The sequence below is a fragment of the Pyrgilauda ruficollis genome, unplaced genomic scaffold (assembly GCF_017590135.1).
Source record: "Pyrgilauda ruficollis isolate IOZ18807 unplaced genomic scaffold, ASM1759013v1 scaffold29, whole genome shotgun sequence".
Classification (NCBI taxonomy): Eukaryota; Metazoa; Chordata; class Aves; order Passeriformes; family Passeridae; genus Pyrgilauda; species Pyrgilauda ruficollis.
In genome coordinates, this window is record NW_024524266.1 from 10040931 (window position 1) to 10059211 (window position 18281).

At 37.2% G+C, this 18281-nt stretch overlaps 1 protein-coding gene across 1 annotated transcript in view; it reads left to right on the forward strand.

Annotated features, from left to right (window-relative positions):
• CDKL5 (cyclin dependent kinase like 5) overlaps nt 1–15434 on the forward strand; it is a 76238-nt gene extending 60804 nt beyond the window's left edge. The window contains exons 13-16 of the mRNA XM_041472502.1: nt 564–687; nt 8246–8348; nt 13302–13421; nt 14664–15434. Of these exons, the coding sequence (XP_041328436.1) occupies nt 564–687; nt 8246–8348; nt 13302–13421; nt 14664–15047 (731 nt within the window). The 3' untranslated portion in view covers nt 15048–15434. The remainder of the gene's footprint in view (nt 1–563; nt 688–8245; nt 8349–13301; nt 13422–14663) is intronic.
• The last annotated feature ends 2847 nt before the right edge of the window (nt 15435–18281 follow it).

An 18281-nucleotide genomic window follows, 5' to 3' on the forward strand; every position in this document is an offset into this window, starting at 1 on the left:
AATCCAGTGCAGGTATTTCTAGTGATATTCATAATTCTAATAAATTTATGTTCTAGATCTGTATATAGTTGTATATTTTCAAAACCACAGTATTTCTGTTTGAAAAATACATAATCTAATTTCCATGTTTTAATTTTTAGTACATTATCTTTTAGCTACATCAAATATAATTTTTTTTCCAAAAAAACTGTTTACTTACTACTGTTTTTAAGGGTTAAAGTGAAGATGAAGTGTAAACTGTAGTATTTCATGTCTTTAATAACAATATTCCAACCTCTTATTCTCTTTCCTGTTTTTAAATATCAGTCACGCTTAGAGCTCCCTACAAATAGAAGTGCTCTCAAATCTAATAACAATTTACCCAAGTTCTGATGATGGTCTCATGTTATGACCAGTATTACCCTGCAAGGATCACAAAAGTCAGCTTTCTTTTCAATCCTACACAAAACACAACCGTGTCTTTGCTCTCCTGTTACTGTAAGAGGCAGAGAGGAAGCAGAGGAGTGGGAGCTGGGATTTTTTGGCAGAGCTCAGTGTACATTGTTTGCTGTTTCTCTGTTCAGTTCCATCTCCACGTCCAGACAGTACCTACATAGAAAACAATGTGTCCAACAGAGCCTCGGTGTTACCAGCAGACAGCACCACGGTGACAAACCACCCCAAGAGACAAACCACCTTTGACACCTGGTGAGTTGTAATGGGCACACACGTGTAGAGAATGGCAGGGAAAAAATGTGGTTTTAACAGGAGGGACACAATCCTCACGCTTTTCTCAAGATTTGCAGTTGTCCATGTGCTTAGTTGCTTCCTCCAGCTATACCAGCATAGCATGGCGTGTTTTCTGTCCCCTCTTGAGCAGCAAGGAATCCTGCTTTGCACCCATAACATGAATGCAATAAAGTTTATATACTTTTGTCCAATCCTTCACAATTTTTTTCCTGCTATTAGTCCTTAGTTGAAGATAGTGCAAAGTGCTTGTGTGTGTAGTATATATAGAAATTTGTGGATTCCAGAAGCATGAATTGTTAGACAAGTGGGAAAAATATCAAAATGCATGTTTCCATATATAAAGTACTATATTAATGAAGAATATTTTCACCCTACAATGGGGACTGCTGCTCTCTTTGTTTATACACAGAAGGAAATGAATACATTCTATGGGAAAATGGATTAAGCAACATCTTAATGGTGTATATTGATTTTAAAATATTAAAAGCATCACATGGCTCCATTACATAACATAGAGCACCTTAATTATGCTAATAAAATGACATATACATAGCTTCGCAGGACTCAATGGGAAATAGTTTTGTTTCTCTTAGAGCTGTTTGGCTCTAAAATAATCTTTTACTTTTTAAAATCACAATAAAGCATATTGAATAAAAATAAGCAGATGGAGCTCACAGGACTGGTGAGAGGAATGGGCTGCATACATTTGCATGGTTCAACTATGCTTTATACCACTCTCTGTGAAACCTTTCTCTCTGAAAGGGCCATAAAGTTATGATGTCTAAACTGTTTCAGTGGTTTGTTGACTTAATGTGTTTTCACACAAATAACCAGAGAATTATGTGCTTAAAGAGAAATGGGGGTGGTGGGTGGTGGACTGTTGGTATTTCAGCTTGTGTTCAGGTTTTATACCTATGTCAGTAATAGAAGATGTTTACTCCAGAACCCTTCTCACCTGCTCTGATTCACTAGAGTCTGCTTCCTGTCCTTCAGTAGCTCCACCTACATCCATTTTCTGGAAGTTAGCTGAGGAAACCGGTCATTTATGTAAAACGGTGGTGCTTATGTTGTGGCTTATGTGGCTAAAGAAGGTATTTATTCCTGCTGTTGAACCCTTTTACCATTTTACACTGTCCTTCGTATCTGGATCTTTCTATATTGCATATCACATAAGACAACTGGAATCTTGTTTTGCTTTATATATCATTCAGCAATATAATGTCTTGACTGCAAAGAAACATATAATGTTACTTGAACTCTGAACTGAAAAAAATAGCGTATGTTATTAGAGCTGGTTGGGAATTTTTTTATGAAGTTTTTTTTTTGTTTGTTTATAATGCCAAATTACCAAAACCAAAACTTTTCAAAAGAAGTGGGTGATAACCACTAACCTTTTATTGTGAAGATTCTTCAGCTCCAGGATGGAATTGCCAGACAAAACCAGAGATACTCTCAAAATAACCAATATTTTGAAGGCAGCATTATTTTTTAGAATGCGAGGAACTTGAGTGCAGGGTCTTTGTTATTTAAACCAGAGGCTTGAACCAAGATCTTAGATCTAACAAGTCAATGCCCTAAACCAGAAGTTAGAGGTTATTCTGGAGGACATTGTCTGGTTCCCTCAATATATTGTCTTAAAGCTGTTTCATCTTGTTAAAACAGTGAAAGAACCACAGAGGTGCTCAATATGGCCTTGTGAAAAAGGCCCTTCATTAACTTTGAGACAGATAGATTTAAGTCCTTGCTCCAAATTGCTCAAATATTTTCACAAAGTGGATCAGCTCCTTTGAGAGAAGAACCCACACAAGAATAAGCATTTCTTCTTATGAAATGGAAGAAATAGCAGTAGCTGCAAAACCAAGTTACTGCTATTTTGGCATATGCTTATCTTTCTCTTTTCTTTTCCTACTCCCTATTTTCCTGAAGTGTTTCCTGCCCAGCTCTACCTGCTAACTCTGTTCAAGTTGTCCTGGCAATGGTCTAATGTTGCAAAATTGTTCTGTGCCATAAATGCAGCTTAATCCGATTCCTGAGTAGTGAAGAGTCTGTGTTCCTCTACTCAATTTTCTGTATAGAAGTTGTGTAAATGCTTGTGAAAATGTTGAAAGCTCTAATGGAATGTGATTCTGCTTACATCAATTTTATGATGAAGTAAATATTTGATGTTTGAATGACATACCTAACTGGTACATGACAATTCATCTCGAATTATGAGTGACATGTATTCCACCTGGACTTGCCACTACTGTAAAATATTGCTTCTCATACTATTGCTCTGTGTTGCCTTTCTTCTGTCAAAGATTCTGTGAATGTTTGCTAGACTGAATTGTCACAGATGTTCCCCTGTCTTTGTGTGCATTTTTTCGCTCTGTCCCCACTGTCCTGCCTTTTAAAATAAAGATATTATAAACTTGACCTTTGTCATCAGATTTTACTCTTAAATTACTAGATCATTTCTGAACTTCAGACAACTTGATTTGAAAAAAGGCAAATTTTTTTATCCTTCTAGAAAATCTTCTCTTTGCTAGAGTTTAATTTCCTGTAAATGACCTTGAACTTTCTCAATTTTTTTTTTATTGATACAAGAATAGATGTTTTATTCTCTTCTACTCATACAAACTTTGTCCTGAGCTGGGCAAAATCAGTAGTTATAGGCAAGATATTTATTTGTATTCTCCCAGTGTGCCAGAATATTGGCCTGAATTATCTTTACCACTGTCATAGTTCTAAATATCTCTTTAGAATCAATTCCAACATGCAGTAGGGTATCTCACATCATATTGGAAGTGTTTGCATTGACTGCTTACAAGATATTTGGGGGCTTCTGGAAAGCATTTTTATATCCATACAAATGTAGTTGTCCTATGACAAGTAGATTGTCGTATCTTCTCTAGCATATGTCATATATTTCTGCAAAAATAATAAAAAGGAGGAACTGTATGTATAATATTACTGTTTTTAAATTATATATAATATATATAAACACACAAAATCTCTGTCATTCAAGAAAAGAAAAAAAAAAATCTCATTCTTACGAGAGTAAAAGGCTTAAAACTTTACCCACTGTCAAGTTTCAAGGTTCCAGAATACGTTTTTTTGTAAACAGGACATGAGTGACTTTTATATTGCTGTGGCAGTGTCAGTGTAACATTATAGGCACACTTCTTTTCCTGAAAGTAAAAGGTTACCAGCATCTGAGCAAATTAGTTTAGAGTATGTTCAGCTGTGTGTGCAGCATGGCTCTTGCTGCATTATAAATACTTTCCAGTTCTTTAATGGAATTTGTAAAAGAAATCAGGAAATTGCAAATTCTGAATGGTATTCTGTATATGAGATAATAGATCTGGGGTTTATTCCAATTAATAAATCCTCCTTTTCCACATGATAAAATAAAAAAATTGCAGCTCCAAACAGAGTTCAGATTTGATCTTTTGATTTTAAGCTTTCAATGCCAGACTTTCAGACCATGACCTTTTACTGTGGGCTTCAGCTTGTGGGATTGAGATTCTTATCTTAAACTATCTATTTGAATTGCTTCATTCGTTTCTGACATTTTCATTCCTTTGCTAAATGGTAGCTGTGTAACTGCCCCTTAAGGGTCTTACTTTGACTAAACTAAAAGGTATCTTGGAGAATTAGTGTTTGTCATTTATCTTCAAAGAAAAGTTCTGCTATTTCAGTAACTCCCTCATTAGACAAAATCCTGACTCATGTAATTGTGATTGGATCCGTAAAGGGACTAGTACATGAAGGTTTCTCAGCCAGGCTGCCTGCTGAGATTAGGGTTGCTGAAGAATAATAAAACAAGCACGAGGAATTGCCTCCCAAAAAGAGCTGTCTGCAATACGAATCTCTCTATGGCAGCATGAATGCAACATGCTTCCTATTTTTTCTTTTTAGCTAATGTAAAAGCACATCAGCTTGCTTGCCACATGCATGTTTGCTGCTACACCTCATTGCACCTGCATGAAGCTGGATACCTTTCCTACCAGGGGTAATAAATAAGAATGATAATCACAGAATTTCTGTTTGTACTTATGCCTTTTCCGAGTGTTTCAGACCAGAATAACCGATGTGTTCTACATTATATGTCCTAAGCATGCAAAAGGTACACAAAAATAAAATAACAAAGCACAGCACATTTTTCCTTTGGTTTCTGCTTGAGAATGAGCTCTGTGAGTGGGGGCTCTTCTCTAGGACTACTCCTACTTGTTACTAAAACAGACAGCACATAAAAGACTCTGGTGGAACTGTTTGCTTTCAAGAGCTGAAGCTTTATGCAAAATACCAAGATACTTGCAGTGTGTTGTAAGAGTTTAGTGTTGTGTGACTCTACAGATTTTTTTGATAATCCTAATTTTTTCCTGTACTGTCCATTATCTGAAAATCGTCTTTTGGGATGCCTAAATTATCCCAGTGTTTCATCATCGATCAAAATGTTCTGCTCTATTTTTACTCGGTACAAAATCCTGGTGTTGAAGCTTCCTGCTATAATGCTATATATGTTCACTCTCTTCACATAATGAGCATGTGTTTTGAAGCAGTTTCTTTTCAAGGTCAATGCTTTTTCAGACAACTGTACTGCATTATGAGTCAGAGGAGTTAATGACATAAACCATTCAGTATAAAACCACTGGCTTTTGGGTAAGCAGCAATTGAAAATGAGCAGTTTTCAGCCCCTTATTTTCCAATTCTCTCTGGTCACTGTAGCCATAAAGAGGAAATGATGGTGCAGAATTTCATTTCTCTCCTGTCTGCTCAGCTGCTGTGGAGAGCAGTTTTCTCATCCAGGTTCACTGGGCCAAAGAAAAGAATCACACTTGAGTGAATCTCTGTCTAAAAGTATGGCAAAAATTGTTCCAGGCTTCACTCTGAAGATTAACTTCACCTTTTAAAATAGCATCTCCATTTTGGAATAGACTTTGTAATAGAAAAGCTATGGCAAGACACTGAAAAATTTTAAAGGGCAGTGTAAAGTAACCTCCTGGGGTCTTGCTTATGATCTGACACTGGTTCCTCAGTGGACAACAATTATCAGGTTGATAATTTGCATTGGGACTGGTTTGGGATATGCTTGCAGCTGTGGATGCACAGGAGCTCCTTCGGGGAAAGGCTCAGAAGATTCTTAGCCCCATTTACATGAATTTCTGAGTACAAGCAGAATATTTGGGGTGTATGCTTTCCTCCAACTTTTCTAACAAATCAAGTAAAAATAATTTAGTAAATAATTCTGCAGGTGTTCTGTCTGTTATGCCAGATTCCTGAGTTCACTGAATCTAAAGCTATCAGTAGTCTTTACTCTTTGGCTTTCTCCTTGGTGCTTTAAGTGACTTGTATAATAACGCCTTACTCCTGTCACACTACTTGGAGTAGTACCAAGTACAGGGACATGACAGCAACAGGAATCCTTAGCAATCCAGTATATTTAAAATACCTATTATAAGTATAATCATTACATTAAACTAGAGGGTTTTTTTTCCTGTAGTAATGTCCACATTGTTGTAATGTCCACATTAAATATATATTGTCATGCACCTGAATGTAATTTCTGCACCTAGATATAAGTTCTCAAAAATTTAAATTAGGAAAATTTCTACCATACTTTCTACTTATTGCAGGATTTAAACACATGCATTTACATTTAGAGCCGGGTAACATTTCAAGCTTGAGGTGGTTTTGTGTAGAAATTGTCTAGATATAAGTTCTCGAAAATTTAAATTGGGAAAATTTCTACCATACTTTCTACTTTTTTTTTTTTTTTTTTTTTTTTTTTTTTTTTTATCTTTTTTTTTTTTTTATTTTTTTTTTTTTGCTAAGACCATTCTGTTAATGAATAGTTGCACTTTATTGCAGGATTTAAACACTGCATGCATTTACATTTAGAGCCAGGTAACATTTCAAGCTTGAGGTGGTTTTGTGTAGAAATTGAAGAACTGATACCACCTATCAGAGTGAAGATGGTTTTATCAATAAGGAGGATGACGCCAGTGATTTCTACCCCAATTATGTTTTTCACATTTATTTGGGGAAAAAAAAAAAAAAGTCAGCCTGGCATGTAGTAGCAGCTGAATCACCAGCTGATAGCATGGCATTTAAAGCCAGAATTAGAAGCCAGTGACAACTATATTAGACAGTTAAATGTTGCTACATTACAGTCGCTCCAAGAAAAGCTGTTCCTATTTGTCATACAGAGCCCTTAAAACAGTGGCTTTGATTTAGGTTTTCCATCAAGACAATTTCTTTTTTGTTTTCATGCAATTTAAGTGTGAAAAGGGATTTCAGTATGTCGGTTTCTGTATGTCAGTTGCTACTAAATGTTGTCCATCCTCTGGGATCCAGGCCCAGAGACAGCAGACCTGTTGGCTGTGTTTCTCCCAGATGAGTATTAGGTCCTGATTTGAAATGTCAAAGATGGGAAATGCACTTCACTAAGGAGTTTTTTCTGGCAGTTAATGATGTTATTGTGAAAATCAGTGCCTTATTTCTAATATGACTTCTTAGGCTACATCATCCACCTACTTGTTCTTGTAATATCTTTGCCTGTTAAGTCCAAGATTTTCTAGTATTCTGTAATTTCTTTCTGGATAAGTAGTTCTGTGTCGTGATCAAGGAAACTAAATATCTGAGCTGGTTTGAGTGTGTTTTTTAACATACTAAAGAGATTGAAATCGCTGAAAATGTTTTTGTGGTGCTTTTCTGCACCGTTTTCAATTTTCAAGCTATTTTAAAGGGCACTAGAACTGAATTCAATTATGCCCACCACTGTCCTTGTAAACCATCTTTTTACCCTGTATAAGTACTTTACGTACATGGTATACTGTGTATATTGAAAGTAACGTGTTATTTATCAGCTGTAGTTGCTTCAGACGTGTAAATAAAGAGTTAAAAGGCAGAAGTTCAGTCTTCAGGCAAGTCACCTGTTCCATTTTTGGGTCACCTCCTTTTGCCAGCACTGTCTCATGCATAGCAAACTAATGGAAGGTTTTAAGGTGAAATGGACAACAGTAGATCCCAGCTTCCCTGATGATAGATTTGGAACCATGTCAGCAAGGGTCAGGAAGTGCAGTTGAAAGTGGTTCTCTCTGGCCAACTTTGCAACTCCTGCTTCTCCAGCAAGCAATGGATAAACTGGACCTGTGCTTTGATAGCTCATCGCCATTTGTATGTTCTCTCAGATATGCTTTTCATTTTCCTAAAAGACCTTGCGTGTGATATTTTGATTTGAATATTAAATTCTGACTTAAAAGAACACATGCATGCTTTCCTTTTCCCTAAATAACTATTCATTGGTTTAAACTAATCATTTTACCCTAACACTGTGTACCTCCTATCCCTTGTAATAAGTCTCTCTGGTATTTGTGTAGTAACCCTGGAACCAATGAATGCTAAAACTTTAAGTATCTTTTTACTTTAATCAATAATTTACATTCTTTGGCATCAGATCTCAGTATTGCACAGAATTTACAAAGTAATACCATAATAAAATTTCTCTTACAATACCTTATTTCATATTTAGGAAAAGTCCTGAAAACCTTAACAGTCACTCAGAACAGCTCAAGGAGAAAGAAAAGCAAGGTTTTTTCAGGGCAATAAAAAAGAAAAAGAAGAAATCTCAAAATGTAAGTATGCAGCATTTCTGGTAGAAGAATTATTTTATTTATTTTGAATTATACCATTTTAATAATGCTAGATTAGTACAGTACCTTCGCATTATTTATGATTGTGTGTGTGTATGCACTTCTTTTATTTTCTCTCTTCACTATATGAAAGTCAAATTCTTCTCCTGTTTGGGGTTGATTTTTCTGCCTTTTCAAATATTTCTTCACTTACTAGTCCTTACTAGGACTAGTTAATGAAGAAATTCAAACTCACACCTTTGTTTCCATTCAGACCTTTTGAGAGCCAGTTTTGATGCAAGTTTTAAGATGATGTTGCAACAAATTCTTTTTCAGGATATGGTGATACCATTCCAAGAATAGTAACTTCATTGTTGCATGTCCCCAGAGCTTGAATAGTTTCAGGCACCCATACAGAGAAAATGAGACTGTAACAAATGAGAATTCTTTCCAGTCTTTTTCATGGAAGTGTCTTGGTAACAGCCTCTGTCTTCTTGCTGCATTCCATGACTGGAATAAGGATGATGTGTCTTAACCATTCCTAAGTGTTTTATGTTTTGTTGAGGGAATGGATTGTGGCTTTTGTTATTCAGTATAAGTCTTTGGTGTCTCATATGTTTTTACATTTTCATAAATTTTTGGGAGGGAGAAAGGACTTTCTTTTATCAGAAAGTAGTGGTATACTAATATTTCACAAATTTTTATAATAAAGATATCCCTAAGAACTGAAGTAACCTAAAAATAATCTCATTCTTAAATGACAGCTCTGGAAACATTAAAATATTTAAAACTGTAATGTTGCTGTAAGTTTAAATGCAGTTATAGTTTTGAAGATTCTCAGAATTGAGTAAACCATGCTTACTCCTGGCAAAGGGGAGTGACTTAATGAAAATATTTACTGTCAAGGAGTGAGGTGACAGGACTGAGAGTTGGTGGAGGGCTACTCTATTGAAAACTGGGAGAGGGGAGTGATTACCACACTTTTTATTGTTTTGGATTTTTAAAAATGTCTTTGAACTGTGTGGAACATGTGCATATGTATATTAACTAGCACTCAGAAATGCTCCTCACCTTCCTGCTGGGTGATTTACAGCAATGGCATCTACCTCTCCTTCTGAATTCGTTCACCCTCATACCTGTATGCAGCTCAAATATGATCATTTGTATTAAACAACTGAATTAAATGCCTACATTACAGCTCTGGGACTGTTTGATACCAAAATGTCCATGTAAGGATAACACCTAAGGCCATTGGTTCCAGTAATGCATTTTCAAGGGGGAAAAAAAAAAAAAAAAAGGTGTTAAATTTGCATTGCTATATTGTACTGTGATTCCAGCCATGCAGACATGGTGGCAGACAACACTCCAATAGCTCAGCTGATGGATGGTGTATTGATTGCCTTCACATTAAACTGTGTGAAAGAAATACATACTGGACTGTGTTGCCTCTCAAAATCTGGCATTTTACAAAACACCTAAATCAAAAGCTCCTTGATCTGTAGCTACCAAAACCATCATTGATTACAAGCTAAGACAGATTTATATCTAATACTAACTCCTGTTTCTTCTCACTCTTAAAAAGAGGGGTAGAGAAGAATGGAAGAGAGAGAGAGAAGGGAAAAAATTGTGTTTGCTATTTAGAGGTGGTATCTCACAGAAAGATGAATAAATTAGTGAAATAATATAGTGATACAACTCTTTCATCCTCAGCCAGAAACTTGCTGAGATCTACTTGAGTTTTGGATCAAACCAGAGCCGGAAAAACCTCCTTTAATTTCTCTTTGCAGCTGATTACCAGGACAGTATCTAGGCATAGACTGTACCACTGGTGTGTGTACAAGTGTCTGGCTCAGACACTGCTCTTTGTTCTTCTTCATCTGTTGGTTGAAGACATCTACCAAACAAGCACTGGGACAGTCTTTAGGATCTTCCAGCACAACATAAAATTACTGCCTTCAATTCAGAACCAGATTTGGTGTTAGTAGTAAAAGGTGTTCACAGCACTTGTAATATTAGCTCTTCAACTACACATATAATGTTTTCTATGAATTCCTATTAAAAGTCTTAATAGACAGCTTGTTACTACCCAAGGTTTTTTCCTGAGACCTACAATTCATGTAGAGTCCTACAAATATGAAATTCCAGTTATTTACTCAAACACAGACTTTCAGCAAGAAATAACAAATTAGATCTGGGGACTGTCACAGAGCTAAGAAGCACATAAAAGCTAGCTATGATTTACTTCTGATATCCTTTGGCAAGTCTCATTTTGCTGGTGATCATCGTCACAGGAGTTGTAAAAGATACCTGAAATTGGATTGAAGACATCTTAGTAATATCATTCTTAAAATATCGAATAGCCTAGAATTAATCCCTTCAGGCACTTCTTCCTGCAGGTTGTTCCCATGAATCATTGTCCCTGGAGTTCTCCAGGTGCAGTACCTGGTGGGTTAGCAATTGTTACTGCCTGTTATGGGAATTCTTTGCAGTATTGTTTTTGTAGAGCTGTTGTTATCCATTCTCCTTTTCATCGTTTGAAGTGTTTTAGTAATGTAGCAAAAGGTTTTGAGGATTGCTAGAATCACAGTTTTGATTTGGTGTCATCTGCCACCAAACAATTTGATATCCATGAGGGTTGTACACAGTGACAGTAGGCACTATCTTCAGAGGAGTCTGAGTTTTGCAGATTTTGGCACTTATTTCAAGCTATGGGTCAGAAGAAATTATCTGCTTTGGAAAAAAAGTTTCAGGTGAGCATTTCTCTTAGCAGTGCTTTCATTCCCTTTTAATTTACTGAATTTGAAACAGGAAATTCTTCTGACCATAAAGTTCCTGAACATAAGCTATGCTAATTATTGATTTTCATTAACTTGTATGGAATCTAGGAGCTGGGAAAGCTGTTTGAAAGCCCACGCTTTTGGTAGTGCACTTGTCATTGTATTTAGTCAAATAATAACTCTATTGCATAATAAAGATTTCTTCTGATAGACAGGAAAGTGCAAGGCACAATATATGTGTCCTCTGCTTGTTTGAACCTGAGCAGGGGGGAAATAGACCCATTTATAGTTCTAGTACCTTATAGTTCTGTTTGTTGCTCATTCGTCTACTGGTAAGCTCTTTGGTTGTGCTCCATAAATTAAAATAAAACAGCCAGTGTACTTGCAGCTGTACATGAAGTTGCTAATGGCATATACTGAAATAATTCATCCTAGATCCATAGCTCTTACTGCAAGTTAAAAATAGAAGGCTTTTTCCCCCCCCTCCTGGAGTAACTATCAACTTCTCATTCTGAAACCAACTCCTGTTATTGTTAGTGGATTTTTAATATTTTCTTTATATAAAAATTAAGAAATGTCATACTGCTTTAGGTCATTATCAGAAATACAAATGATTGCCAGAGTTACAGGATTTAATTCTAAGCTCAGTAAAGTCAACAAGAGCCACCAGTTATTTCCAAAAGCCTTTGAAATAAACACATTCTGTATTTCTGATGAACATGGATATAAGAATAGGTGTGCTGATCTTTTTTTTACATACTTTCTATGCATTGAATTCCTTGAATTTGTTCCATAGGCTTTTTTCAATCATTATTGTATTTTCAAGAAGCAAATTATAGGCTTGATAACATGTATTGTTGAATACTCAAAAAAAAAAAAAAAAAAGTTAATTTAGTAAGGGGCAGATCTCTTGAATTGAAATATTATGCATTTAGTTTTTGTGTCTTATATTGCAGACAGACTCAACCAACGGCGAGAATCCGAGCATCAAGAAATCCCTCTTTCCTCTTTTTAATTCAAAGAATAATTTAAAGCATAGTTCTTCTTTGAAAAAACTTCCTGTAGTCACTCTACCAATGGTATTAATTTTTAAGTACAGTAACACTGTAAAATGCTCCAGTAAATTTGTTTTACTGACTACAGCAGCATGTGGTTTATTTTCATGGTATAACTTCCTCTTCATGCCAGTTAAGTATCTTGGGCCAGTTCAATAAATTTAAGTAAAATTGGCAGTTTTGTTGAAACAGATTATGCCTAAGAAAATTTTTAATAATATTTGATACAGTGAAAATGTAACATAAACAGTTCCAGAGAGAATGAGCCTTGGGAGTAAGACTAAGGAAGGGAATTAGTTGTGAAATTGTGTATGTTTAAAATTAAACTGTCTCATTATGTTTCATTCAGGAAAGAAATCAACCTGGTTTGGTTTATAACTATATTGTAAATACATAATTTTATACAAACTACTCCTTTATATATAAATTTAAATAAATCAAATGCTAACAATAGATTATCTGGAAAGAACTTTAGCTCATGCGTCTGTTGTATTTTTGTTTGTCCTGACTGTTCATGATAAAAGACAGTTTGTATTAAAAATAGATTATATTTTGACTGTCCTCTTTTTACTTAGAATTCTTGAAATGAGATAAAAAGCTACATGTAAGTTTTAAATTATCTTTCTGCCATAAAGTTTCATCTGTTTCTTAATTTTTGCTTTAGTTTAGGATATTTGTGGAGGAGAAGAAAGATGGGAATAGAGAAAGTTCTTGGTTTTGTGATGTCAGTCAGGAGATGAGTTTAGAGGGATTTTGGTCTGCTTCACTCTGGAGCAAATTTATAGAACTGATCCATGGTCTTAACTGCAGTATGGAATGCTTTTTAAATGAAGATGAGGCTCAGCAATGTTTTGTTTTTAATTTTATTTTTGAGGCCTTGTTTAACTGCTCTTTCTTACAGCAAATAACACTAACAGCATGTGAATGCTTTAAGGGCTAAGGGTAGAGCAAATCTGCATGACGTCCACAGCCACTTGCTCTTACTATGGGGAGAATTATTGAGAGGTCATTGTAATTCTGCTGCAGTAATGGGCTTCACTTTTGTTCTGTAATTAACTGTGGGAAATTATTTACAGCTATCTTAAGAAAATACTAGGAGACCAGTATTCAATATTTTGTTGCAGATGCCTAATACTGAAGGTCAGGATCTCTTGGCATTACAGAAAGCCATTCATTCTTCCAATCACCAGAGCAGCAGGCAGAAGGATTGGCATCCTGAGAAGATGACAGAAATCCAGCCTCATGTAAGTGGCATTATCAATTCCCTATATATGAATATCACTGATGTATGTTGACAGCTTTTTCTCTGGTGAATAGAAGAATTGCATTTGACATTGTTTCCCAGCTTTCTAATTCCTTGCTCACTGGATGTACCTGCAGTCCTGCATAATTTTTTTAAAAATGTGAACATGAATGACTAGGAAAAGAGAGATTAATGTGTCAGTCTTTGAGCCCTTTGAAATATTAGTTATGCTTTTGTATTACAGGCAGGCAGTGTTCCAGTGCACGTCCATGGTAGCGATGCAGTGCTGTACAAAAGCCCTCAAGTCAGCTCTGTAAGGAATGGTGAATCTTGAGGGTTGGCTGCTGCTCTGCAGAGTTTGATACTTGATGTGGTCACCAAAGCATCGAGGCCACGTTACAGTGTGGCTGGCACAGACTGCAGTTTCAGCAGGCTACATTTTTGGAGCATAGCACTGCATTAGTGCAACTTTATTTTCTCCAGTTCTAAAACCAGCTCAGTGGGCAGTGTTTGGGAGGGAGTGTCAGTGCCATGCTCCATTGTTGTCACATTGGGAACTGAAGAGGGTTTGTTGCAGCTGCAGTGTTTGAAGAAACAAGTTGCACTGTCAGCTGTGGAATTTAACAAGGCTGCTTTCATACCACTTTGTGAACTCAGGCTTCCCCAGGCTCTTGCTCCCCATTTTCAGTAACCCTGTATCACCATTCACCTTCAACCTGCTCACCAGTGAAAGAAGCTGGGGGAGACTAGAGCTGCCTATCACCCAGCTGCCAGCAAACAAAATATGTAACTTCTGAGTTCTGCCAGACCTTGTTTCAGTGCAGATGGTTACTCAAGACTCACTCCAACCCCTAATTTATGTTCACAACATTTTTAAGAACTTGTATTTCTGAAATCTGTTTCTCATAAAATGTGGCTGATGATCTTAAGTTAATAGCAGACAGATGGACAGCTAATGCAATTGTCTGTGCCTGCATTTTCAAAGGAAATAAGGATAAAATAATTGATGGGAGCAATTTTTCTCTGAGGGAGAAAAGCTTCCATCTTTTCAGGTAGCTAATAGATTGGACTGTGATGAGAAGACATTTTCTCAGGTGTGTAGCCATAGCTTGGAATAAAATATATCAAACAAATATGAACTAAAAGTGAAGAAGTCCTGTGAAGTTTAAGATGTTCAGTTTAGGATAGCACAGCTTTTTTATGGGAGGTCTGATATGATGGAGCTTTTCTGCGTGTCTTTCAGAGCCAGCCGTTAAAATCTCTTCGGAAGCTCTTACACCTCTCTTCAAACCATCCTGTCGCCGCCGAGCCCCGCTTCCAGCCCTTACCCAGCCAGCCAGCCAAAGCTTCTTTTCCTGAAGTGCGAATCCACCCCATGAGTCAAGGCTCCAGCAGCGGCAGCAGCAACGTGCGGCCGGAGCCCCAGGCCAAGAGCCGGCCAACGCTGCAGATCCCGAGCCAGCTGGAGCCCACCTGGCACGTGTCCCCCGTCAACAGGAGCGTGAGCGACGGGCCCCCCTACTCGGAGCAGCTGCCTTCCAAGAGCGGCCAGAACGGGCACACCTACAGCCGCACGAACCGCTCGCGAATGCCAAACCTGAACGATCTCAAAGAGACAGCCTTGTAGTGGCGCTCCAGCACGCAGACCCGTGTGCGTGGAGAGCGGCGTGGGGGAGCGGTGGTTCTGCTGATGGTAAGACTGCATTTTCAGCTTTATACAGGTGTGCAATATGTACATGTGGAGCTATGCTGTTCAGCACCACGAGAGAGTCAGGGATGGTACGGGAACACGAGTGGAACTGTGAGTTACCAGGCATCAGAAATGTCACTGGACGCCAGGCAGAGTGTGCCGGTCAGGGAGAAAAATGCATTGTCGTTTTCTCTCATTTACATTCCAGCTTAGTGCACATCTCTGTCTGAAAGCTGGGAGACTTCTGGTATGTATTGGCACTTACAAGGGTGAAAACATTGTCTAGGCCTATGCCCTTACTACATTTTTTGCTGCCTAGTTAAAACAGTGGGGTTTATGTGATAAAAGTGTATCCCTGTAAAGGGTTTAAAGTTAAATTGTATGTCTTAAATTTGTTTTTTAAACTTCCATATTTGATAGGATTTGTAATATTTATTTATGATGACCTAATATCGTACTGTTATAATCATATCTTTTATGTTATAATGTAAAGTTATTTTGAGCTGTTTGAAACATTGTGAAGCAGTGCAACAGCTACAGTAGTTTCTATAAAAAACTAACAGTAACATTTATATATTGCATCAGGAGTATTTTATTCTATATATAAATATATATATATAAATGGAAAATAACTGTCTGTTTTTTAAATATACTCATTTAAAAGAAAAGTATTGTTATGACACTATCTGCCATATTTTTTATACATTTGTGATATAAAGTGCAGTATTCTACTTCTAATAAAAGGAAGCTGAATGTGGATATAAACGTGACTGTAACAGTATGGATCTTGCTTGGCTATGAGAGCCCAGAGTTATAGGCATTACTGGTAACAAACAAAAGACAGCCTTTGATTCCAAGCTTTATTATGGGCTATTTTGTTGGAAGTATTGGCTAAATGTAAGAGACTGCAGAACTGTACAGTAATCTAAATGTGGTATGTTCTCCCCTGTCCTTAGCTTTCCTAGTAATATTAATGGGATTTCTGCATCTGCATCAAGAGCACAGAGCCCCAGTACCAAATTTTTGTTTCTTCTAAAGAGATAAAGTGCCCCATTACTACAAGCAAAAGCAGGTGCTCTTCCACGTAATAGCAGGGGTGAAAACCAAAGAAACACAGCATGAATTGCAAGTGAAATGCAAAACTTCAACACTTAAGCATAGCATGGCACTGCAGATCATGGTATAAGCTTTTATGCATATGTGTATTTTACATCTCTAGCAATCTATTACCTAATAAGATAAACACTGTATTAGAATTTAAACTACTCTTGCACTTTTTATTATATTTCAGGATGTATTTAAAGCTACAAATCTGATATTTGGATATTGAGGGAGAAGGTTGCCATGCAACTTGACTTTTCCTTAGGTCTTACTATCCAAATATTCCCATACCCAGTTCAGCTACCAGTCTCAGCAAAATACTAGATCTTGGGCTCCAGTCTCCTGTACAACATAGTTAAAACTGCCTTTACCTTGGTGATTGTCAAGTGTAGCAAATACTCACCCTGATTCCTCTGTTGCTACCAGTAAAGTAAATCAAAGGTGAGCCAGTAGGAGTCAGAAGAGTTATGCCAGTCTAAACTTTGTGCAATAAGAGGAGAGCCAGGCCTGTAGTGTCAGAACAATACAATCTTTCCTTTTCAAACACATTCGTTCTACTTCCTCATTACTGCGCAGCATACTTTGTTTTCTAGCTGCTGTCTTCATGAGACACCTGTACTTGCAAATACACTGTCTTTTCCAAAAAAGAGATTAACCTGAATGTAAATTGAATGATTTAGCCATAGATGAAGTTAACAGAAGCAGTCAGGCAGTGAAAGCTGAACTTCCGACTTGGATAGCAATGCAAACTGGACATGCTGTTCAGTACCTCTTGAGTCATACCAAAGTTCTAACAACAACAAATTCGGCACCACTACTGTAAAAATTGTTGTCAGAAAGAACAGTGTGGAAGGATGTTATATCAGTTTTGTCCAGGACTAAAAATAAGTCTACTAAATTTGAAAAATTAAAAACCAGGAATTCTTCCTTTGTCAATTGCCTGCAAGAAATGTGCATGTGATTTTTCTATAGCTAGATATGATATATAATATCTCTCTATATATGATATATGCACTGTATTGATATATCATATATATAGCATATATAAATACAATAGACATGAAAGGATATTCAGTTTTTTCTAGGTTCAGTGGGCATCTAGGAAAGAGATATTGTGATATTTACTTGTCGTCACTGTCAGAGTTTAGCAGCTTATTTTAGCAGTCTCTGTAATATTCACTGCTTGGTCAGAGCTACATGAGCCCTTTTAGCCCTGCTTTGAAACGGGCTGATGCCACTGAAATCCCTCACAAAAGCACTGCCTGAGAGAGTGGGGCTCTAAGCAGTGTGGTTTGAATGTCTCTTTTATGGCAACAGAGCTGGTGAAGAGCCTGGAGCACAAGTCTTTCGAGAGTGACTGAGGGAGATGGGGGTGTTTAGTCTGGAAAAAGGAATCTCTGAGGGACCTCATTGCTCTCTACAACCACCTGAAAGGAGGGTGTAGCCCAGTGGGGATCAGCCTCTTCTCCCATGTCTCAAGTGAAAGGATGAGAGGAAATTACCTTCTGTTGTGCGAGGAGAGGAGAGGTTCAAACTGGATATCAGGAAGGAAAAGATAATTGAAAGAGTGTTCAGGCATTGGAATAAGTTGTCCAGGGATGTGGTGCAGTCACCCACTCTGGAAATGTTTGAGAGGCATCTGGATGTGGCACTTGGGGGATATGGTTTAGGGGTGACTGGGGTGGTTGATGGTTGGACTGGATGATCCTAAAGGTTTCTTCCAACCTTGATGATTCTGCATTCAGTCTCACAGGGAATGTTCAGTCTAGACTCTTCTGTGCTTTGTGGATATGTATCCTTTTGCCTCTACAAGGTTTTTAGCTTGCTGGTAAGATCTTCATGCTGGGGATGATGATACTGGGCTCTATGTGGTTGTTACAATTCCTAGCAAGGAAAAATGTTTCTAAAGGATTTTTTTTTTCTCCATACCCATTAAGTTAAATCAGGGTGATCCCTGACTGTACATATAGCTGTTTAAAGTAGTTAGCAAATCTTCAAAGGCGACCCAAGGAATGTTTGAGTATTTGGTGGCCCATATTTACAGAAACTTGTTTCTACTTCATACTACTT